This window comes from Anopheles moucheti, chromosome 3 (assembly GCF_943734755.1).
Source record: "Anopheles moucheti chromosome 3, idAnoMoucSN_F20_07, whole genome shotgun sequence".
Classification (NCBI taxonomy): domain Eukaryota; kingdom Metazoa; phylum Arthropoda; class Insecta; order Diptera; family Culicidae; genus Anopheles; species Anopheles moucheti.
The window spans coordinates 13,846,543-13,871,351 of NC_069141.1; the positions used below are offsets into that span (position 1 = coordinate 13,846,543).

The following is a 24,809-nucleotide window of genomic DNA, read 5'->3' on the forward strand; positions in this document are numbered from 1 at the left end:
CATTTGCAACGAGTGTGTGCATAAATCGACCGCCAAAAGGTTGTCCGGGAAGCATGGTTGGAGGTTGATTTTTTTCGGTACAAAGCAAGTTCGGTGAGTCATAACCATGTTGATTGTCAGTAACTGTGTAGATATTGATTGAGCGCTTTGAGTCCTAATATATTCTGGTGTACGCTACCAAGAGAGGTTTGTGGTCAGTATGCAAAGTTGACTCACTGTTTATGGTGCTATTTGAAGAGCCTCCACATCTGGTCCATAGCAAGTTGCCGTTGCTTGGGTAGGGCTATGGATGGAGTCACTCTTACCAAGGACACGTCTAATACACAGACCCATTGCTTCCGTGGGAAGGTGTGAACGTGTGCATGCCCACAAGGCTCTGTATATGATAGGTTGTAACGGATGCAATTTTTGAGGGGTTGATTGATTACTGAGGTTGAATGCTATAGCGTCTATGCTAGTCTCCTGGAGAACCTCGGCAAATTAACATGGTCGAGTCGGGGTTTTTTCGTCTAACACACAACAGCCTGTGATTGGTTGATGTAGTTGATCCGGATTCGAAGGTTGACATGATCGCTGGTCTTTGTCACAGCTTAAGATAGTAACTGAGGGCCATGCCGTTTAGAGGTTACTCTGTTGGTGGAGAAGAACGACGTCCTATGAGCAAATGGAAATTGTGTGCAGCTTAACAGTTCTCAAGGGAGTTGGCAATAATACCGGAATGCACCCTACACGATCATTCCGGAGAAACTTCTCAGGTGGACTTTTCAAGCGACAATTCCCCAACGGTAAAATTCAATTATCGGGTACGGAACTGTCCCAAAGAAATCCAAAGAAAAAGGTACCGTGGCTGATTGATTGGAAAGCAAGTGACAAAACCGAACCGGCGACACGAACGCTTACGCGGTGCCCCAGAAAAGCGAAACGACCAACAAAATTCCGATCCAATTCCTACCGCCGGGCGTGACGAATTATCTCCTTATTAAATAAATTTTCCACCACCATACCACCACATTCTGGTTGGTTGGGCTCTTTGTCCGGTTCGTCGTCGAATGAAGGCCAATGGGGCAGTACGGAGGGTCGCATGCGTTGGGTCCCTCCGCTTGAAGGCTTAAGGTGTGTCTCCGGCCGGTTGCAATGATCACTGCAAATGACTCATGGTTTACCGTGGCAGTAGGATAAGCAAGCTGCATGTTGCACAGTACGGTTTCGGTATCGACTGACCAGCGTTGCACCATCTTTGTCACGTTTCCCCCTGGCCGTGGACGTCTTATGGACATGCGACCCGTTGTGAGGTGTTGCCTTTTGGTATCGTTTCGTGTTTTGTTGCGAATACATGATTGCATCGTTTCATCATTCGGGTGCGGTGTAGCAGTACACGTGGCTACGTTTGGGCTACGTGGCCCTACCCCTAACATTCAATCTTCTTACATTTGAAAGTACGAAATCTCCAGCAGCAAACTGGTGATGTTGTGTGTTCACTAAAATGCTTCTTAACGGACTGATTCAAATTAACTATCTATTAAGAGTCGCGAAAGAAAAAGGAACCCCACCTGGCTGTTTAACAATGTTGCTAAGCCTCAGGGGTGATAGATCAAGCGGGGCGAGATCGAATCGCTAATTGAGACCATTTTAATGGTCCACCGGTGGCAGCTCCTCCAATCCGTCAAAGTATCTCCGGCCATTATTTTAGTTTGCTTTCCTAGACACTATTCGGTGGTGTTGTTTTCATTGCCGGAAATAATGCACCCTCTAAGGTTGTCCGGCCCACATTGGACCAAAAAAACAAAATATCCCCACACCACATGTTCTCCATCCGCAACATGGAGCCCCGAAGTGTTTTACAAAAACAAAATAAAAACGAACAAAAAACCACTTAGTCACAGTGTAGGTGGCGAAAGAACCAGCCAAATCAATAGCAGCACTTGCAACAATTTTGTGTAGCACAGCAAAAAAAAAAGATGCAGCCAAACAATAGCAACGGAACGAAGCAAAAGGAAACTCCGTGCGCCTTGGAAAATGGAACCTCGTAAAGCGCCGGAAAAATGGCGATGAAAATGGATACATTTAATCTTATTAGACGGTCGCCGCCTGTTTTCTTGGAGCTTAAGGCGGTGGAAAATCGGAACCTCACCGTGCTGGGACGAATTATGAAAGGTCTCGCTCTGCGTGTGTGTGTGTATGGGCCTGTGGAGGATGTTGAGGGAAGACTGGCCTTTACTATAGTAGAGCGGCAAGCTGCTTGCGGTTAGAAGCCAACTAAATCAGAACCCACGAAGGTTGTAATGCGTTCTGGGTGGTTATTAAATTATGCGATTTATTACGAGTTATTGATGCCCTTTCTCGGAAGGCTAACGATATTGCGCAAAACCGTTAAGATGTTTGTTCTTCTTTATTTCCATTACAGATCTGCAGTAATCGAGGAATATCTTAAAAAGCCCCCTTGCAGTGAGAGTGTATGGTGAAGACATTAGAATTTCGGTGTAAAAGCCAAGAGGAAAAGGTGCGTTACAACTCGATGTTGGTTCGGGTGTCCGAAGGAATAGGTCCCGTGTCTAGGCCATGGTGTGGTGTAATGCAGTGAACAATGCGCGAACCGATAGCAACCGCACCAGCGCTGACAGCCGGAAACGTGGTGGTGCCATCTACCGCGGCCACAATGTTTGGCATCACGAATGCCCAGATAGTGCAGTCGTTTAACGGGTTGCCGCCCCTGCAGGGCGATTGTCCACCGGCCGCCGGACAGCCGTGCATCGTGCGCACGGTGAGCCGGGCCTCATCGATTGGCGGTGCCGGGACACTGCGTTCGCTGAAGTCGATCGGAGGCAGCGGCGCCAGTAGCCCCGTTACGAGCGTCAAGCGGAACAGCTCTAGTTCGAGCTTTAGTAGCAGCAGTGAACGGCGTAGCGTTTTCTACACGGATCCCGAGCAGAGTAGTACGGTAAGTTCAATATGTTTGCGAGGGAATTGATGGGTATTCTAACTGTTGATACTGTTGAATGAAGAGGAGAGCGTTGCTTAGTGATCAGTTCTGGTATGAGCATGAATTAATCGTCGGTACGCTATTTAAAGGTTTCAAACGGTTTGTATTGTTAACTAAATGCACTTTATTATGCATTATCTTATTAGGGTACGATTTACGGTAGAAGAGATGTTCAAACTATTTACTGTTGGTTTTTAGTAATATTTTAAGTGCCCTAAGGAATTCTAAAAATTTCATAATTTAATCAATTTATAATTAACTAATTCTTCTAGAAACAATAGAATCAATTCTTCCATTCTCATATACAAAACCTGGCTTAAGTCTCAACATACCTTGATTTTGTATAAACCACCATATTTAAAACTACTTAGAAATGCAATGAGATTTATGTTTATTTTGTTATGGATGGTATAAGCTTCCATTCAATCAATTGGCCTTATGATGATAAATGACTTTACCGCTGGTAGCATGCAGCCCATCAATAAGTGTTAACACCAGCCCATGCTGAAAAGGACAAAGTGTTGATTTCGCGAAACACTTTGACCACTAAGAAGTGGGTTTGCTAGGGGCAAACGCTGGAACGGATTCACGAATGTTACGTGCTCCAATCGATTCCAAGTTGAGACGATAAAGTAGCCTTCCACATTTTCGAGCCTTGATGCAACTGTAGCGTGCAGATCTCGATGCAGATTAGCCATTGTTTGGTGGCTTAAGGAAGAAGCGCTTAAGCGGTATCTTTTGTCGGTTTCGTCGTTATGCAACCAGACAAAACCAGACTGCTGATGATGGTCGACCGCAAACGATCGGCAAACCGATCGGTATCTTCAGGACCAGCGGATGAAAATGATGAATGCTTCACTGCAAAGGGTCTATCTATTATGGAGCATCTGGTAGATTGCAACGTACCTTATTGAGTGAACGGAATACTAATTAGATTTTGGCAGACGAAAATCATTCCAGTTGCAAAACTGAAGGCAAAACTTTCTATCTTTTCCCGAGCATGGCAGCAGTTTGGAAATAAAAGCCAATATGTGTGTGTGTGTGATGGGTAAAGTTGTTTTAGTACACGGGTTTTGTCCATTTTGGGTGGTCTCTGGTGAGAGGACTTCTCGCAGAGTGGTAACGTAACACCGTGTTTTCATGGTTTGCTACACAAAAACCAAAATAGACAACACTCATAACGATGCTCGTCGGCACGACTCGTCGACTAAGTGCGATTTGAAATGACCTCTTTTAAGGTTTATGAAGAAGAGGGATGGAAAACCGAATGCGAAACTTTGCCAGGAGTGTTTTTGTTTCCTTTTATTAGGTTAAAGTGTATAACATAGGAAATTCATCCCATTAGTAGTTGGCTTACTGCTACTACATTGTAATTAATGATGTTTACAAACAAAGTTGTCTATGAGCAGAATTCGTTGCATACACACTACAAAACCAAATAACAAAATTTAAAATGGCTTCTCATCATTATGCCAAAGCTCAAATGTTCATTACTGATTAATGCGGGTATTTTATCAAACTGCAAGAATTTTTCAACTCGTCAATCGACCATGCAACCACGGAAAAATACGGTTACCCACAACTCGTCCCCGGAGGCTACATTCAGCAGGGTTGCATTTTAATGTAATGGATCAGACATTATCGTCCTCCATTGCTGCGGTATTGTTTGCTCGTTTAGAAACCGTATTTGCCCTGCTGCCCGAGGGAGACAAGGATGGAAAAATGGAACCACACCACTAAAACTGTTGCACGGTAATGCACAAACAATGCACGATGGAAATGCAAACGAGCACGCTGCCAGAGGATGCTGGTGAGCGAATGATAAAAGCCTTCGACGGCTTCAATCAGGCAGTAGGCTGGTGCAGGGTTTGATGTCGCAGGAAACGAAATCGAAAGTCGCTTGTTAGTGGGTTTTGTTGCGGGTAAAATCGAAGCAACACTATGATGAGATGCAGTCGACCGATCGATGGTGGAAGCTTCCTCTTGGCGGTTGCGCTGGGGGTAATTTTCATTGGATCGATTGCCTTGTTCTCGACCAGCATGGCCCGGGGGTGGGTAATAATCTGACGGGGTGATTATTAGCTAATAATTTAGTAAATTTGTTGAAAGTGAACCTGCAGATGGAGAAAACGCAAAAAAAACCCTTCGCTTTATTGATTGACAGCACGGCGTACACCGGTATGGGGATGGAAATGGAAAATGTTCCTCTGCAAAGTTCATTGCCTAACGAAGCTTACAGTTAGGCAGCAGCAATGTAAATTATTGGGTTTGCTCATGAGAAGGGTCTAGTGTATAACTTTCTTGTAAGCATCTTTATTAGCTCTAGGTAAATGGAAAGTTTACAATAATTTTAGCATGTTTTATTAAAAAGTATTTTCAAAATATTTACAACATTTTTGTTTTATTACCTTTTTTTTATACGACGGAAATTCGGTAATTTCTTAAATTTAGAGCAAAAGTATCCCGAAACGCAGAAAAACAAATGAAACAAACCTTCAGACAGGCGGGACGTGGAGCTCGTGCCATTAAAGTTGTGTACGGTTATGAAACTGATTAAAAAATACGTCTACTTCAAACAATAAATTTCTTTACGAACTCCCCTTCAAACCTACCCAAAGGCCAACCCACTCGTCTTGGGGCCGACCGCTTTATAAATTCACGGATCTTGGCATGCGCTACTCCACAGGTTTATGATGCTATTGTTAAACAAGCGAATCGGACCGGTTCAGTTTGTTCTGATGTCCATACGCTGGCTGGTAGTTTCGGTACGGTGGTCTTCCGCCCGCTACATCGTAAACCAACGGCCCGGCCCGGAAGGTGCAGCTGGCTAGTTTACGCAATGGTATTATGCGTTTTGACGGTAAATTGCTCGAACCTTGCCTCAGAAGTCCTGCTGCTGGGAGGAAGATCATTAATGTTTCGCAGGTTCCTTGCTGCTTTACCCTGCTGCGATGAAACCCACGGTTTTGCAGGAAGCAAGCGTATCAGTCGACATATTTGTCCCCGTGACGGCTTGATCTTCGTTCGCCCAGAAATCGAGTCTGAGCGCGACCCTGGACGGGAGGGGAAGATCATTGACATCTTTGTACATGTTTGGCCTCCCCCCGGGTGGGTGGGTGGGTTGTAACCGCGGGAAGGTGGTCTATTCCGTCTCTGGGAGGTATCATTAATGATGCAAATTCATGCTCATTGTGGCAGTCGGGGCAGGAGAGCCTGCTCGAGTTGCCGTTTCGTGAAGGTTTATTTTCGTTAATAGCTAACACTGGATGACGGAATTTAAGTGGTGCTTTGTTAGTTCTGCATGCATACGAGAGCGCCCGGGTTGAGTGTCATGTGATGGTTTTGTGGTGCAGATAAATTACGGCCCAAATGGTTGGCCGTAATCCAGGCATACACGACACTCGATTCAGTGCGGGGCGTTACTTGGCGGAACGTACTTGAGGTACACTTTTTGTGCGGCTCTAGGTCATCTAGATAGATGATTTATAGTAGAAAAGTTCAGCGAGCAATGGCGCCAAGGTATGGGTAGTTGTCAAAACATGGATGAATTGCCGATGGTACTCACACGCCGTACGAACTTTGGCGTTTTAGTGACATTTGAGAAGACCTTTCGAAATGGGACACAATGTTTATTTCGGTGCAAAACACTTTGATCTAGAAACTGTTTATGTTTTTGCGGGTAATAGTTAAAATGACATTTATCTCTTGAGAGAGCTACGGCATAAAAACTACGGCTTTTATTTGATTTCTTTTACAAAACTCAACTTGACCAGGAATGACCAGGGTCGAAGAGGAATGAAAGATATGGATAGGACGACGAGGATGATTTTTATGTCCAGTCTATGCTCAATGCAGAATATGAATATTATTGAGGATTTTGCAAATAAAATAACCTGATCTAAAGCTTGATTTCGCACGATCCAGTCAAAGTGACTCTTGACCGAAAGATTCTCGACCCACCCCAGGGCCCTCAGCAGCAATAGCATGCATGTGTTCATGAATATCACAACGACAAGTTTGATTATTTCCACATATATCCGAGTCTTGCTCAAGGTGGATAGAATATTTGACATAATTAGACCATAAGGACGTTTTCTTGGAGAATACCCGTTCCTAAATTACAGACGGAGTTCCATTCTTACGTAACTGTAACCAATATTACTGACATTATGAATTGTTGTCTTTCCGATTAGCCAATATTTTGCCCTTTCTTGGCGTTAATCTGAACCCGCCATATGGATTTGTGAAAAGGTAATTCCGTGGATAAGTCTTCCAACAGCCTGAGTTAACATCTCAATGGCGCCGGGATATTTGAGTGTCGCTCGGTATATGGATTTGTGACAACCTAATAAGAAATTCACACACAAGCGACAGAAATCCACCAACCGATTACCATCTAACGTCTGTCGCTGTAAAATATTTTCTTCCCAACCAACTCTGGCAACCCGGTGTCCAAAACATAAATCTATGATCAAAACCGCAGCAGTTCGATAAACATTCGGTCGTGCGAAACCATTGTCCCGTGCCAAAATCCCACGCTGAAACTTCCATAAACGATCACTCCCGGTGTGTGCGTATGTCATTAGTGCGGATGACCGCACGGTGGGACACCGTAAAAAGGCAAAACCCACAATAAGCGCGCCAAATGGACGCCATAAATCCATCGTGATCGAGGATAGATCGCAAGCAGTACGATGCTGGTGAGGCTTATGTTTGCTTTCGGGCTGCTCTTGGGCACAAAATCGATGCACATCCGGTGTGACAAAATCCGGGGCTCACTGCTTTTGCTGCGATTCCACCCGGTGAGGAATCCAATCAATCTCGCTGGGGATGTAAAATTTCTCCCAAACGCTTCCCGGTTAATAATCGGACGGATGAAGGTGAACGGAATGTCGCACGGAACCCGAACCGGAAGCTTTCCGTAGCGAGCAAAAAGGGCCGAACGGCATCAATCAGTCAGAAGATGTTGAATCAATGGACCGAGCTGTTGTGGTGTGGTGTAAGCAAACCAGTTCCGGAAGGAATGGTTCCCGAAAACCCCGCAATCATCTGTGGAGGGCTTTTTCGGAGTTGGATGAGAAAGTCGATACGATGTTCGATGGGTCGTTTTGTAGCATCTTCGGCGTGCGTATTGTGACGCGGCCGTAGTCCGCTGATGCAGATGCGTAGTCCGTCCGTGCGGTCTCTCTTAACGGGCTCGTCTGCTTGGCGCGTGGAACGAATCGCATTTGATTTCCGGTACTAATCGGTAAACGTTCCGTTCCATTTGGTTTAGCCCCCTCTAAACCGCGTCGGTAAAGACGGTTGGTCCGGAAAGGTCGTTGCACGTGAAACAGTTACATGCCGTACACGTGTACTAGCACAAACACTACCTAAACCATTGCAAAGGCTTATAAGTTTGCTATTTTTTTTTGGCTCTTTTTACCTGAAGACTTTTCCTGCTGTTATTTATCGGCATACTGAAATGAATGCCCATTGCGTAGGAGATTGCAAAGCTTTGATAGAAATGGAAATAAATGCGATGACTGCAGCATTGCGTCCATTTCCGGTGTGTCGTCGATGAAGATGTGATTTGCAACCGCTGGAGGTCGTTTCATGCACAGAAGTGGAAGATGAAATAGACGATTTTGCAAAGAAAATTAGCTCTTTCCCGCCAGTCTCACGGCAGGCGAATTCAATAATGTTTGTTGTGGATCGGAATGATTATGTTTTGCAATCTGCATTGCGAATGCTTGGTGTTTCATTCACTAATGTGAGGGTTTGGTTGCTTATTTAGATATGCTATTGGTTGTATAATAGTTGTAGTATTGTTTTGTATTAAATAACTTCAAAATTATTTAAATGTGAGAGAATAATTGACTTCCAAAGTCCCAAAGTGACTCTAACTCCTGAAAGGCCTAAGACTGCTCCATTCTTTTGCTGTAATTATTCAAATCAATCCGAGTTAGTGCAAGCTCCATACAGTGAAGTTATAAAGTAAAATCTCTCTTCAATTTCGGGCAATCAAAAATTAAAAATAAAGCTGTACCCAGTGTGAATGTTAAAAATTTATTCAGTTATCCTTTTCCTTTCGGCCGTTTTCATGCAAGTTCACGCACCGACGCGTTGTGGCCACATTTCAAACGATTATGCATTCTTTATGCAATGCCTACCGAAGAAGCATCCAATATTCATTTGTTTACCCCGTGTGTCGCAGCGTTCGAACGCTGCTAAACAATGGCTTTCGACGACGAGTCACGCAAATTACCATAACTTACCGCGCCGTAAACGTTTCAATGGTGCATTCGGTGCTGTGCTGAAGCGGCAGCTGTGTCATGAAGAAAAGTGTCATGAACGATCTGCATCAATCGCCATAATCGTACATTGTGGCACATTAAAGCGAACGATCGCGGTCGCTGGCAGGGTTGGGGTATTACATTTCGGGGGAAGCGACGGCACTTCTAATGAATATTTAACAGTCCGCGGTAATGCGCCTCGCTCGAAGATGCTGAAGAATACCGTCCCGCGTGAGAGTTGCGCTGAGCTACATTCCGACTGTCGACCGTTTTGTTGTCGGCCGCACAGCTGCGAGTGGGAGAAACCCGAAAATGTGCGCGGTGTGTCGTGTGATCTTGATGCTTTAAAGTCGCATGAGGGCAAGTGAAGGGTTTTACCATTTTCACGGATATGAGGTCACGGTGCACGGTGTTTTGTTTGTGTGTCTCCCATGCCTCCCCCCGATCGGAAGGCGCGTGACGGGGTAGCACGTGATTTCACGTGTGAACGTTTTGGGACTTTGGGCAATTCGGGCTGCTGTTGGCTGTTGGCGGTTGGGCGCTGGATGGGTTTTGCTATTGCACAGCCGTTGGCACACAACAGTGCCAACGCTGTTTCGCAAAAAAACCCCCGGTGTCTTGTGTTTCGTCGCCACCAGCCACCGAACAACAAAGCGAACATCATCGTCAGGCAAGCATAAATGTGAATCCCTTGGCCGAACGGGGCCGAACGACCGGAACGAAGATCACGATTAGTGGCTCTTTTTAACACGCTTCGCCGCTGGTGGTGGGAGGGCCTTTCAATTAAAGTATCAAATTACCCCACATTTTCAAAACAATATGATGAAACGTCGGTCTGCAAAAGATCTGGAACGGAATGTATTGGCGCAGCGTGGAGATTCTTGGCACGATACGATCAATTAAAAATTCGCTTTGAGAAGCGCGCTTTTGTTTTCGCGTGTGGCTTTCTATGTTTTGGAATGAAAGGAATCCCAGTCTGAGACATTAAGGTAAACTGTCTTCCAATAAAGCTCAAACCCCTTTTTGCTAACGGGGTGGCGTTGATGGATCGTTTTTGTGCAACCGGAGCATGATCGATGGCTGAGGATCAGCTAACTTCCAAGCACAAGAATGATGAAGTCTACCTGAGCAGGTTAATCTCCACCGGTGAGACGCCCTATTAGAAGGTATAGTTGAAACACCCCATAATCATGCAGCTGTGTTTGAAAGAAAATGGCAACAATTTGTGCTACAGCACAAACCCTCCAAACAGGGTATAAACCTTTCCGATGGCCTTTTCATTGCAAAAGCATTGTACATCGCTTCTTCACATTGTGTAGGTGCTCCGTCTGCTAGTTATGGGGCCAGTTTTTGCCATTCTGTGGGTTAATGTTATCGACATCGACGAGGGCTTAGTGTTGTCGCTCGGCGAGAAGCTCAAATCGTGAGTCAACGTCGGAAAGTGCAAATGACGGGGTGGGGGAGCCTTGAGTGTTGGGTGAAGACTGCCCAGCTAGCTGCCAAATGGCACCCAATGGCAGGGATCTGGTTGCTGCAATTGGCCATCGTTTCGTAGGCGGCGGATACGGCAGTGTGCGTGGCCCATCCGATCCGCCGAAGGTCCAAGCGGGGTTTTTATTTCGTTTTTATGCGTTTTTGCTGTTGTGGCAACTGATGACTTGCGGTGGCGTACGGTGTCCGATTGTTAATTACATTATTATGTTAATTAGCCACTGGTGTATAATGTAATTCTTTCCCCGCCAGACCTTCCGGACGAGCGGATTAAGCGGAGATTTGCAATAGCAAGTGACAATCAGCAGTTGAACTGAAGTCTGCAAAAATGTGAACCCGAAGAATGGGGATATTGTCGCTTGGTAAAGAAACTAACGTGAAATGACTTGTTTTATTCCCCAATATGAGATGGTGCAAGGCATCTTTAGCACAACTTCAAAAAACCATCAAAATGGTATGTTGCACTTAAATGGATCCACTTAAATGCTAATTCGTGATCTGCCTGTTAACAGAATCCGCCCATCGAAAAGGCTCCATCAGACCCTCCTCATCAAGATACACACCGATCGTTGTAGCTACCTAATCGTTATGATCATGTTTTTCGGGTAAAACGATTCCCATCGCACTGTCGGTGGAACAGATCGCCCACGTCCTCCACACACAACGCTCCACAGTGCACGGCATGATTGATCGTAGAAATGTCACGGTCAGGTTTGTGTCGGATCGTCGTTATTTGGACGATTAAAATCATAATCTTGTCGGGCTTTGTGGACACGGAGGCTTTTGCTTACAATCCTCCTATTGTGCTGTGCTTAACCACTGAAGACACGCGCAAAGCATGCCCTTTGAGCTGTGGTCCGGATCTGACATATCTTTGACATCAAACACATCTGGACGACCCTGATGCTAGTTTTGTATTGTGTCGTTTTGTTTCTTCCATTGCGGTGAGCTTCCCAGCTTACTGTAACCTTCTGGTGCAATGTCGAGACTGTAAGTACCGTTCCCAGTAGCGCATCAACGCTCCCCCACCCTCCCCAAAAAACCGGCTGCACCAGACACGATTGTCAGTTTTAGGGCAGGAAACCGAGTCATTTACACGTTTACCTAATTTGATTATGACGGCCTGGGGGGAAATTACACGCGGCTATCAATAGCACCAATCTGGTTATATGGCAGACCAGCGGAAGAAACGGACGCGCTATTTCGGATGAATTGCACCTCATAAAAGATCCGTAGATCCGTGTGGCCAGATAGCCGCCTGATGCTGATCACAAGACGATCATAATTGACAGCTTTATGATGTGGAATTAGTACGCACCAGTTTGATTGGCAATGGAAATAACATTGAAGTATGCACAGAAGTCTCCAAAGGAGGCGAACAGACGACTGTCCGATGGAAAAGTGCGAAACTATTTGAAACAACAAGGCTCCAATTCGCTGTGTCGAACGTGAATCGAAATGTATTCGTTTAAATCGGACGAAGGAGAGTTTGTTCAATGGAACGTCTTGCTATTTACGTCATTCCCAATAGTTTGATTTAGGTTAGGAAATCCTTCTCACTTTAAGCGTGTTATTTCAACGATGCTTAATTTCTGGTTCATCGCCGTAGAAAATTACCCATGATCCGATTATAAAGCATCAATGATTCGTGACGACGCCCTAACGGCCCTTCCTAAAACGATGTCAGAACGCATTGAAGGTTTTAATCGCTGTCAGCTGATCGTCTAGATCGTAATTCTTGGTCGCTATCGTTTCGAAAATCGTGACCAAGGTATCGAGGTTCGTCGGAAGAAAAGAAAGCAAGACCACAATGCCCTCATCGGTGGGTAGATAGGAGTTAGAACAGTGCAACCCTACGGAGGATAGGAAATGTTGGAACTCTTCGTTGACAGTTTCTGTTTGGAATTGGTTCTTCGTGATCCTCACGTAGAGAAAATTAACTGTAGATGGGCAGAACGAGTTCGTGATCATCGCCATCCGTTTTTGGGGTGATGCGCATGCCTTTTCCAACAGTGCCTTAACAATCAATGAGGTCTCTCAAGTGTCGAGACGCGTTGTGCGGTCTAAGCAATGCCCAACAATTGGCATTGAGGACAACCCCAACGAAAAGATGCTCACGATCAGCATTTGCCAATCGTCTTGGGATCGTTACGAATGGCGTTTGGGTAGGGCTTTAGCCAAAGTTTCTATGTCGGAAGGCAAGCAGACATTCCTGTTACCGCTAGAGGATGGTCTGATGGTGTTCGAAGGAAAGTTGTCTGGATCGAATGGGTGAAAACGTTGAACCGAGATGATCTTTTCGATCGAGTGTTGGTCCGAAGCAACGACCGATTGACTGGTCCTTCCTTCCTTCGTACCATTTTGTGGCAAGCGTTCCAACGCGCAGGCTAACCCCTGGGACTAGACTAATTTGAATAATGTTCAATCTCACCGTTTGCCAAAGGGGAGAAAACTCTCTCTTTCGTACAGGGGAGCTGCATCGCGGCTGTGCGTCCGATGCTGGAACCAGATGGTCGTGAACGTAGGTGGGGAAGATTTGATCAAATCATCATTCCGATCAGTCCCGATCTTCATCTGCTCAAACTCAAGATGCCATCGGACGGATATGTGTTGCACATTTTTTTTTCGCCATGCCCCATTCGGTGCTCCATGGGGTTGTGGATGAAGATGCCTGCCGGGTCCGGAACGAATAACTGTCTAGCAGCTGAGCGAGCCATTTGTCGCATGCGGACGGAACGCGTGCTGGAGAAGATTACCGACATTGTACGTCACACCGGGCGGTCTCGACAGCACGACGACCTCTGCGTCGTAGACGTGCGGAACCGGTATCATTGGTGGGATAAACCATCTAACATGCGTATCTGGGGAACCTGGCAGGAGGTAGGTGAGGTAGAGAAATACCGAGGATCCCGACAGTACATCGTCATGCCGCAGGATTTCCTCCCGTGCAGAGTCGTCTTAATCTTTCATCACGCGGATCAGACCGGGGTGATCCAGTCGAGCGAAGTCGGCACAAGGGGAAACTTGTTCGTCCACATTCTTCATTTGCGTACGATAGAAAATGATCGCGCGGTGGCGCGCAACTCCAAACACATGGCCGAACTTCGTACGGGCAAAGCGTTTTGTTTTGCTCATTCGCAAAACGGTCCAGTCGCGGCTCTGTGGCCCGAGGCTTCGAACATGCGCATGCCTAAGCGTCCAAGTTCAAAGTCAAAAAGGGTTTAAAAAACTTCACTATCAGCGACGCACGCTCGTCTGTCAGGTTGAGAGGCCAGGCTTTGCTCGCACAAATTAAAAGACGATTGGACCACCGGACCGCCGGTCCAAGCAGGGAAACTTGTGATTACTTTGGTCGCGGAAATGGACTCCCGTGCGCGCACACACACACCCGATGGCTATTAAAACGTTGTTTATCGATTGTCGTGCAATGGGCGCTCGCGTCATGGCGTGCGTGTGCGACGTGTCAAGAGCCCACGAGTCCCTGTCGCTAAGGTCGCTGACAACGGAACGGAAACGCAAGTCAGCAGTAATTTCTCTTCCGTGCACCGTTGATTAAGGACGGTGAACAAAACAAAAAACAGCTAAACGAAAAACATTAACATTACCCATCGAAGCGATCTCTTTCCGTCTCCGAGATCGGACAGAGCGAAACATTCTCCGGCGAAAGACAGATCTTAAGCGTTTGGAACGGGCTCGGTGCGGAACGGATGGTCTCCATAATCGGCAAACATCGGTTAACCTTCGCCGGCCACAATGCAGGCTCTAACGTTTGGCTATTAAAATTAATTTAAAGGTGAAATTTTGCGCTACCCTCCCCCCGGGGGGCGGTCTGGGGGATGTTGGAGTTCGAGAGAAATTGGAGCGATTAGTCGTCACTTTCGAATTGGGGTCTTGTGGGTTTGTGGGTCTATTATTACTTCTGCTGCCACAACACGGAGCTTGGTCAGGGTTAAGCACGGCGATAGTGCAAAGTCAGTGAAAACATAGAAATGTATGCCTTTGCCATTGTGCCTTTCCATAGCAGCTTTGGTGCTGGGTTAAGCACCGAAAGGAGGTTGTATTTGCATGGTCGAGACTAATTGCGAATACGGACATCCGAAAGAGTGCCGGCAGGTACAATGCGTATGGTCAGTAACTGCGGCCACCGCTGTCACGTTTCTGAAAAATCGAAAGGAAATTGGGACACACGTGCTGATTCCGCTGAGCAGCCCCTTTGGATTGCTTTTGTTTTGGCAATGGCCCGTCGTTATGCGTTATGGGAAAGTGCTCGTATCGATAAAGGTCCCGTATGTGCCCTTTGTTTATCGTAAGGTTTTATAGCGTAAGTACTTGGGTATAAAAATAATGTCTACCGAAATGGTGGGTTGAAGTGCAGAATCCATAAAAAGTTGGGGTTTGTCGAATGTTTTATTGGGTTTTTCACGGTTAGAATGGCGTTGAATCTTTACGGCGATTTACGTCATGTGTGGTAATGGATACTTTCGCTTTCAGTCGGTTTTTGACAGTATTTTAGACTATGTTTTAGACTTTTTTGACAAGTTTTTAGAAGTTTAAATTTTTGTTGAAGTTCGCATAAGTTGATTGCTTAAATATTCGCAGATATTCACAGATATTCACATAGGCTTTTATAGCTATAAACTCAGACCTAGTCTCAGCACTTCTATGCACGACAAGTATGCAAAATGTTGCGAGTAACTTTAATTCTTTGTGATGAATGTAGTTGCTACAAAGCTTACACTCCACAAACAACCATCAATGCAAAATTGTTGAAATGTTTCGCATAGCAAAAGGTCAGCAGAAACTGCAACTCGTATTTATGCAACCGAGGCTTCTTGTTCGGTATTTAACAAAACACCAAACAGCATGCCCATTCAGCATGATTGTTGCACGTCTCATTCTAGTACTTTGAACATACCTTCGCCATTCATTTGGCGCACAATTCCATACACAGAACAACAAACGGTAGATTGAGAATGCAGTGCAGAAATCAAGTCAGTTTCTCAAGTATTCACGCTACATGAGTGGCCGTTTGTTCTAAAATTCTCTACAAGAAGGGCACACGCCATGCACTGTTGGGGTGTTCTTGTGCACTTGTGGTATCATGCCACCAACACAACTTCGGGCTTCGGAAACCGCGAAAAGTCATATCAGCTAAAATGCATACGAACAACCCATGGCAACAGTTTTGCATTAACAGTGTTCGAGTGTATCAGGGACAAGTGTGGCTAGGTGTTACACGTTAGCTCGATCCCACGTGGTCTAATTAGTTAAATCTGTAGCGTAACACGCAAACACACCGTCGGTACGATTGTGTGCTTGAGGCGACCTTTACACCGACTGGTGCAGCTATCGTCAGGTCAGGGTCTCTACACCGATGACGATGGGAAACTTCGATGCGTGTGGAACCTACCCTGCACGAGATGTTGGACACCGCACGTACTTTGAATACATCGGTTTGCCGGCTTTGAGTTTAACGAGCTCGCTTTATCACACTATCGATGACGCTCCGGGGTAGAGTTATTCCAGTGACTATCTTTATCTTCAATCATTTATCATTCAGCTGATGCAGTGGAGATTGCAAAAAAAAGGGCTGGAAAAACAAATACAATGCAACGCTTCCATTCATCTCCCAGAACAAATTGTAGTTTAACGCGTACCTACGTAGGTTGTGCCAGTGTACTCGGAAAAATACAACGTCATCAATGTTTAATTCTTTTCTTTATCACCTTTTCTTATCGGGTGGTAGCTTACAACCCTTCGGTATTGCAACATTGTCTACGGTGTGTTTATTTACGGTTTCATGAGAGCGGGATTATATTATGTAAACATTTGTGTGTTTACACGCATGAACGAGACCTATACCTTAAGTAATTTTGAATAAGGTTGAAAGACCTTGTCAGCAATGCTTAAATATCACAATATGGAACTAATGTCATATAATTATTTCTAATTTATATAACAAATTCCGCTACAACGCCCTTCCATAGTTTAAGACAAAGTTTTATATTTGTTGAGGAGGTGCATTATTTATGTGCTAACGATCGAGAAGGCAACAGAACCTACGATTGATCGAAGCGAAGATACACCAAACGTAGCAGCTCAATTTAATGATACCATTTAGTAGATGGTTCGGGCGGTTCGCAATACTATTAGTGCGATAAGCGATCGGCCCCGCAATCAAAGCCCCGAGCAACCGCTATCCTTCAATCACTGTCATCACTGTCACTGCTGATTGCGTACATCGCGTCCGTGTGTTTCTTTGACATGCATTTTTAAACCGAGCCGGGCTTAGTGTAATGATAATGGACTGCCCGGTTGCCCGGTACGAGAGTGAAACCTCAACTCCCCATAACGTTAGCTTATTTTATTACATTGGAAAGTGTGATCGATAATTTAGAAATAAACGATTAGAAAGTGAGCAGATTGGTACAGGGCATGAGCGTGAGTACAGATTTGTCGGGTGTGCATGTGGAATGCGTTGCACTCTAATGTGCAAATAGATTAATAACTCAATGGACTCAACGGGTTTATTGGTTGATTTTGTTAAGGCTTTTTAATTACTTAAAATTGCTCATAACAACTGTATTGGGTTGTGTTTATTAAATTACCAGGTTTTTTAATTTCGTTGAATTATGTTGAAATAATATTTGGATGATTAGTTATCACACTCTTTCACACTTTCTTCATAATTTCATTTTTATTTCATTTCCTAAAATTTTAGCAAAAAATTATCAACACTCGTATTACTACCCCCGTTGATAGCTTTAAAATTTTATATTACGTTATAAAAGTTATGGAGAAGAGTTATAAGTGTAATATTCCTGAACTTTTCCGATAAGCATCTACCAATAAAAGAAGAAAAGTTGATCTTTGATGAATTGAATATTTTTTTTAAAATAAATGTGTGCCATTTAACCAAAGATATACAACCTAACGAGGTTTAACTAAGATTACAGGGTATAGTACTTCATAGTTTTTATAACAATATTAAAAAGAGAGCATTCAGCAAGATAGCATTTTTATAATTTTAAGAAGAATTAAGAAGAATTTTAATATTTAAGAGAACAATAATTTAAAGTAATGAATAAAAAATTGTTCTAAAATAAATTCAATTATGAAGAGACAATATTGATGCAACAGTTTGCCAAAATACCTAAAAGCTCATGAATGAATTAAATACATACTGCCCACCTTCAGGAGAGAACTAGTTTATCCTGATTGCTGGAAGGTTTAATGCACATGATAATCTCTGCTGCATCACTATAACACCCCCGCAACTAAAATGTAAATGATTCACTTAACGACCCATGTCCATCAGCGATATCAGCGTGTTAACATTTATCCTTCGCACCGCACTCGACTATGGCGGTAAGATAATATTGACCAGCATAACCGAACCTACCGACCCGGGCTGCTGTGGAAAAGATTAACTGTATCCGCTTACCGTAACAGCTGTCCCATTATATCAAACACTGCATTAAGATCGATGCCGTTCCGACGCTATCGGTCTGTGCGTTGAAGTGCGTTGTTGCTTCTTCCGCGACGATACATTCCAGGGGTAATTGGTTTCGATAGGCAGGTGTACTTTATCACCATTTGCGACGTACGTGATGATGCAAATATTTGATGATCGGCTGCGATAAATTTTATCAATACGCAGCACAATGTTTTATCTAGCCACGGTGTGTTTTGTAGTGATATCAAACCTTTCCATAACGTATTGACGGTCAGTGTTTAAAGTTTTGTGCTGGGGCGAACAATCTGGGTGAAACGTGTACATAGGTGAGCTAATGTACGAAAATACCTTAGCGTTAGAAAAATGTGTTAACCGTACGAAGCATAAAATAAAAACTTATTGCAAGGGAGTTTGCAAACTAAGCCATGCAAATGAAATTTCATGTGCCGCTTTCGCAGTGGATAATCACTCAGCATCGATTTTTTCACGCTCGTTACTTAAACGAACCGATTTTCGCCATCCGGTTTCATCGGGTCGAAAATACGTTATCAACCGTCGTGTGCGCGAAATGTGGAAAATTAATATTGATTAAATCAAAATTCGGAACATTCGGCACAAGCGATTCCCGGCAGCATGTAGCTGATTGCATATTAATGCACGCCTGCCGTGATTAACCATGCAGGCGATTATTCACTCCACCGTGAGATAACGAATGGGCTTTTCGGTTTTTATTTTTTTTTTTTTTGTTTGGCGAACTTCACTTTCCACTGCTGTCCATTTTTGCTGGTGGGCAATAAAAAGGGTGTGCTTTCTGATTTTCTCGTCCATAACCTAACGAGCAGCTGAGCTATGACCGTAATTAAATATGTTTTTGTTGTCATTTGATGCTTGTTACCCATACCGTATCATCAAAACCTCGCCAGGGATATTATATTCTGTTGAAGAAAAAATCATCCTGAAAGGTCAGCTCAAGAAGAAACGAAAAAATCAACGTATCGAACGTATCATGTAAAACAAAGTTCCCGTTTACATTTATAATCGTGAGCTTTTACCAAGCTTTGAAATTAAAAACAAGCTCTTCAACGTCATGTTCGCCATATTATAAACGCTTACGTTGCGATGGCCGTGGGTAAAGCAGGGTAAAAAAACTAGAACACTTTTAATCCCATCGTAAGCTTCATCGAGCGAAGTGAGCAATAAATATGCAAATGGAGGAAAATTTACACTTGCTACGGAAAAGCGGAACCGGAAGAAGCATACCTCATCTGTGTGCGTTACAAGGGGGGATTGTAAAACTTTCCTTCTTTGGTGTAAACGAACTGGCACCGGACGGCGGACGGGAATGGCTCCGATACTTAGAAGCAATAAAAGTCGAGCAGTTAGTGGGCAGTTGAGAGTGTATCGTTTATGTTTCGCCTTTATGGTGGCACAGCATTAGCATGGCAAACTTTTGTTAAATTTTCCTTCTTTTCCTTCCCCCATCTTGCTTGACCCATTGTTCACAGACGGAAGCTGCGGAGAAGGATGATGTGATGACGAACGATGATAGCTGCTCCACGTCAGACGCTTGCAACGCCACAATGGGAACGGTTTCGGGCGGGGCCGAAGTGAGACGGCAGAGAGGTGTGCTGAAGGACCAGCGGAGTGAACCGAAGGATGACGGTACGTTGCGACGGCTTGACAATGGACAGGTACGACGCAAGCAGCGTCCCTGCAGTGTCCCCGTGCTGGAAGGAGTAATCGGCCCGAAGACTCACCTGAAGCTAGTCAGCCAGGAGCTGGAATGGGAGCGGAAGTTCCGTGATGATCAGCTGTCCCGCATACTGAAAGCCCTGATTGCCTTCGAAACGCGGCTAAAGAACGAACAGTGTCGCATTAAGCAGCAGCTGTACGAGAAGGATGACGTTATCAATCGACAGAACTGCACCATTAATCGCATGAAGCGGAAGCTGGCAGCCGATGAGGGCATCGGTGGCAGCGATGGCGAGGAAGCGAACGTGGACGAGGTGGCGCAGTATTGTCCAAAGTGCCGCAAAAACTACTACCGGCTCGAGTGTCGAACGAACGGTACGCAAACGTTCGACTACTGTCGAGATGATGGGGCGGAGAGTGTCAACACGGGTAGGTGCTCGGGAGTCTGGAGACGGGAGATAGTGCATGGTAATAACATTTCGCGCTTTACTCTTTCGCAGAAAACTTATCCCTGAACAGCGTGGAGTATGCTTCATCGAGCGAAGAGCAGGAATCGTCACTGTACGTGCGGGCCAACTCGTTCAAGGACGCGCGGCGCAGTCGGAAGTACACGAGCAAACGCTCCTACCAGGGCTACCAGCGGGGCCCGTCACGAGCGAGCAGCTTCAAGAGCAACGCATCACCACCGGTCACCGGTGCGCTGGCAAAGCTGGTCGAACGCAATGGACGCACCGGCGGTGTACGGCGGTTAAGTGGACCACGGGAGGAAGAGAGTGGCCACGAGGCGTACGTTAACATAGAACCAAATGCGAATGTGCCTAAAATAGTGATCTACGAAAATTACGAAAGCGACAAGGAGAATGCACGGATGGATCAAAACCGGCAGGAATGCAACAATTACGACAACGTGGAACCGTACTCCAATCGTATCGACACGATGCACGGTATACACGGCCAGAATGGGGGACGATTTGTGGACGATGGGCAACGGCACCCGCACAAGCCACACCAGGAGCAGAAGCAGGAACGCACGGACGGACACGGCGATTATCGTTCGGTTGGGTCCATGCGTGGCGATGGGAGCGAACAGATGGAACTGGACGATGGGACCATCTTTTACGAAGCGAATGCGAGTGCCGGAAGTGTGAGCAATCAGCAAAAGTACACCGAAGGGATGGAGATGAAGCAAACGATTGAGACGAACGATGACTGGTATGCGAGCGCCAGCGATATGGAGGATTCGGATACGGCCCTTGGGAAACCGTACAGCAATGCCGCCGTCAATCCGGTGCTGGAGTGTGTCAATCAGGTATGGACGTGGAATAGCGAAGGACGCGGTCATGCGGTGTAAATGTTTATCAATCTTTTCTCTCCCACACCGTAGATACTTCTTCAACAATCGATGGATGGTTTTGGAGACAGCAACAAGGACACTACCGGTGAAGGTGCGGATGAGGAGGAGCACTACATAAAGGCACAGCAACCTGCTCCACCCCCGGTAAAGGAACCCACGGCCGTCCGGTCGAAACGGGTGCACTTTTCAACGCAAAACAGCATGGTGCAGGTGCCGAGGATATCATTGCAACCGACGACGTCAGTGTCAATCCAGGGCAGTGGGTCGATCAACCGGAAGGATGATAAAGTTTCACCGACGTACGAGATCCAGAGCATCTACAGCAACGAATACGAACCGATCGGGTCGGAACATAACTCGTACTCGAACTATTACGTCGACATGGAATCGAAGCTGGGCTCGGAGGATCGTGAACGGGAGCAAGCGTTGGCGGAAAAGCGAAAAACACCTCCAGCGTTACCTCCGAAACCGGCCAATCTTTTGAAACTGCAGCAACTGTCCAAAGGCAATCAGCAGCAGCGGCAGCTAGTGTCATCACCGGCGAAAGGACGCAGTTCCTCCGCCCAGAGTGACATTGCCGAATCCGAGCCCGACTATTGCTCGATCAGCGAGATCCAGGATTCGGTGAAATGTGTTCAGATTGTGGCAGAAATTCACAAGGATGCGTGCGAAGATGACTACTCCATAGTGGACGAGGAGGAAAAGGAGAAGCAGCAGCAGCAGCAGCAGGAAGGTTTGACCCGGACGGAGGCGGACGACACGAGCAGTAAAAAGAGCTGCAACGAGCTGGAGGAATCGTTTGCGGACGTACCGAAGCTACCCAACGTGGCGGAAATAGTGCCACCGAAAAAGGAACCGCTAAACAAATTCATTGCCCAAGATAACTACATCACGAAATCGTCCGGCAGTAGTTCGAGCAAGGCGAGCCATTCCAGTGGAGCTGGCGTAGCAGCGAGTGTGAGTACGCCGAGCAAAAAGGATGGAGAGTTCCGGGAGCAGTTGTCGGAGATTATAGCCGAAATCAACAAACAGTCGCCCGCTATTCGCAATGCGTCGAAAAAGCAAATCCCGGTGAAGGATCTTAGCCCGGCATTTCGAGCCGTTAGTCAAATACCGAGTGTAGCGTTCCAGTCAAAGTTGAAACCAGTGGATAAGTTGAGCTTCCTTTCGAAAACATCCGCGGCCGGTATGTCCGGGTCGATTCCAAGCTTGATTCACACGACTCCGAAGCTTTCAAGCTCGATTGCTCGTCCTTCGATTAAGCCGTCCATGTTGAAGTCGTCCCTCTCGACGAAGGCACTCTCCAGTACGAATCTCACGCTTGGTAACGGTGTGCATCAGTTTGGCAGTCCGGTGAAATCGGTCTCCTACATTCCCAACCTCAAGTCGCCCAATGTCAGTAGTCCTCTGGTCGGCGGAGTTGCAGCCAGTAATGGTACCGCTAGTGCTGGATGTTCACCACTCAAATCGTCCTCCACGTCAGTAAAAAAGGTTGCGAGCGCCATAAATTTAGCTATGAATGGATCGGCCCCGATTTCTCAGACATCCGTGGCATCAGTGCCAATTATAATTGCTGAGGATAGTAAACTGCCCATACAAGCGGAATTCGATTGGTACAATTTGGACGCCGAGTACGGGAAGTCCAATCAACCTGATGTTATCGTCGAGGCAGATCCAAGCTCGAACGGGGAAGCTGAAGGAACTGGGGACGAAGAGGACAGTGTGTCATGTGCCGAAAGTCCCTCCAAGAAGAAGGGACTTAAGGTAGAGACTACCAACGGTGTACCGGCAGCTGAGGAACGGTCTTCAACTAGCGCAACGACCACCGATAACGGTGGCAGCGAGTGTGAGGAAGAACTGGAAAACGTGGAGTACAACCTAGACGAGGAGTACAAGAGCCTGGGACCAATCGTGCCACCGCCGGACATTATACAGAAAAGTGTTCACCCACCGATAACACCGCCCAAGAATGGTAAAATCCCTTACAACAGTCTGTCCTTCAAGGAGTTGATGCAGCTCAACGAAACACCTAAAGCGGCGCAGGAAACAAAGGCAAAACCGGCCAAGACCGCCCAAGGTACGGAGAATGTACCGAGTGGGAGAAATTACGAACATTTCCTGGACGATTCCGGTCTGTGCTCGAAGCCCATCATTCTGCCCAGGAAGAAGCGTGTGTACTATTCGGGTCCGTTCGTATGAGACGGTGAGATGGCACATGTTTGTTTGAGCAATTGATAGCAACATGGATTCTTGTAATAGTTTATTTGTTATTCGATTTGTAGGTAAATTGTCCGCTTATGTATTCTTCCAACCTTATACACGTTGAACATGTTTATCGGAATGGTCCAATATCTTGCTGAAACGATTACAGATAGAAAAACATTCCCAGTGCATTATGAAGTGAGTAGTGAGCTAGGAATAAACTTTAACCTAACGTCCGACACTAGACTAAAGGAGGCGAACTGTGCCAACATTGCGAAACTCTGGCTGTATTTTTGCAGAAAGTATATAATAAGTATGACGGATGGATCGTTTCCTTTTCCTGGCGAAAAGGTTTAACGCTCGCATTCTGTTTAGTGTTTGTCCGTTCCTTTTTATTGGTCCGTTCAGTGCTCAGTGGATGCGAGTTTTGCTAGACGCTTCATTCAAGAGTTAATCATATTTCCCGACCGTGGCCCCAACTACCATCGCGGAACGGTTATTGAATTGAGCACCCGTGTCACGTCCCATCGTTCATCGGTCGTCACTCCGTAATCGGAACGGCGTTAATTAGATCAACTCTGGTTGGTCGCGCCGGTAGAGGTTTGCTTTCGCCATCGTTTATGCAAATCCGATCAAGCGCGGGCACTGGACAGCTTCGGTTTAAAGTAGTCCCATCGGTCCGGTCAGTTTATCCCGGGGCGCGTTGGCCTGGGATAATGCTGTTGGAGGGGCTTCCATGATTGGAGTTCGTAAGTGGTGCGTGGTAGTCGAACGGTCGTAGTACGGTTAAAATATTGATGATGCACCAATATGAATGGAACGAATGTGACGAACATACTAATTACATACGTGTTGAATTATTAACGCAATCATTCATCATGCAGACAATACAGCTTCGAGAGCAAAAAAATGGTAACAGTTAGCAACTTTAAATAGTACGTTTAGGAAATTCCTTTCGGTGAGTTCGGACATTTTGTGTTCAGGGGCAGTAGGAATGATCAACTATTTACAAACAATTAGAATGTAGCTCGAAAGTATGAGACAGGCGATTAGTTTTGGTACACAGTTAAGCATATTTACACCGTTAGTTGTGTCCCGCACGGTGGAAGTGTATACATATCTAGAAAATAAATAATAATTGGATAGACACAGGCAGTGGAGTTCCATACTTTCCCACCCCTTACCCGATCGTAGTAGGCCAACATCTATGTTCGATGAAGTTAGTGTAGCACAATCTACCAACCAAGTCTCGCGTTGTATAAACCGTAACCATCCGCATGCGTTCGTTGAATAGACGAGAGAGCCAACAATCGGAAATAAATTCTGCAGGAGGAAATATTATTTATTCACTTACATGAA

At 45.7% G+C, this 24,809-nt stretch overlaps 1 protein-coding gene across 1 annotated transcript; it reads left to right on the forward strand.

The window, feature by feature from the left end:
- The first annotated feature begins 2,584 nt into the window (after window positions 1-2,584).
- On the forward strand, window positions 2,585-24,383 carry LOC128300783 (uncharacterized). The gene is made up of 4 exons (XM_053036974.1): window positions 2,585-2,938; window positions 19,708-20,323; window positions 20,395-21,203; window positions 21,279-24,383. The coding sequence occupies exons 1-4, from the start codon at window positions 2,585-2,587 to the stop codon at window positions 23,445-23,447; spliced, it is 3,948 nt and encodes a 1,315-aa protein (XP_052892934.1). The 3' UTR covers window positions 23,448-24,383.
- Window positions 24,384-24,809: the final 426 nt, after the last annotated feature.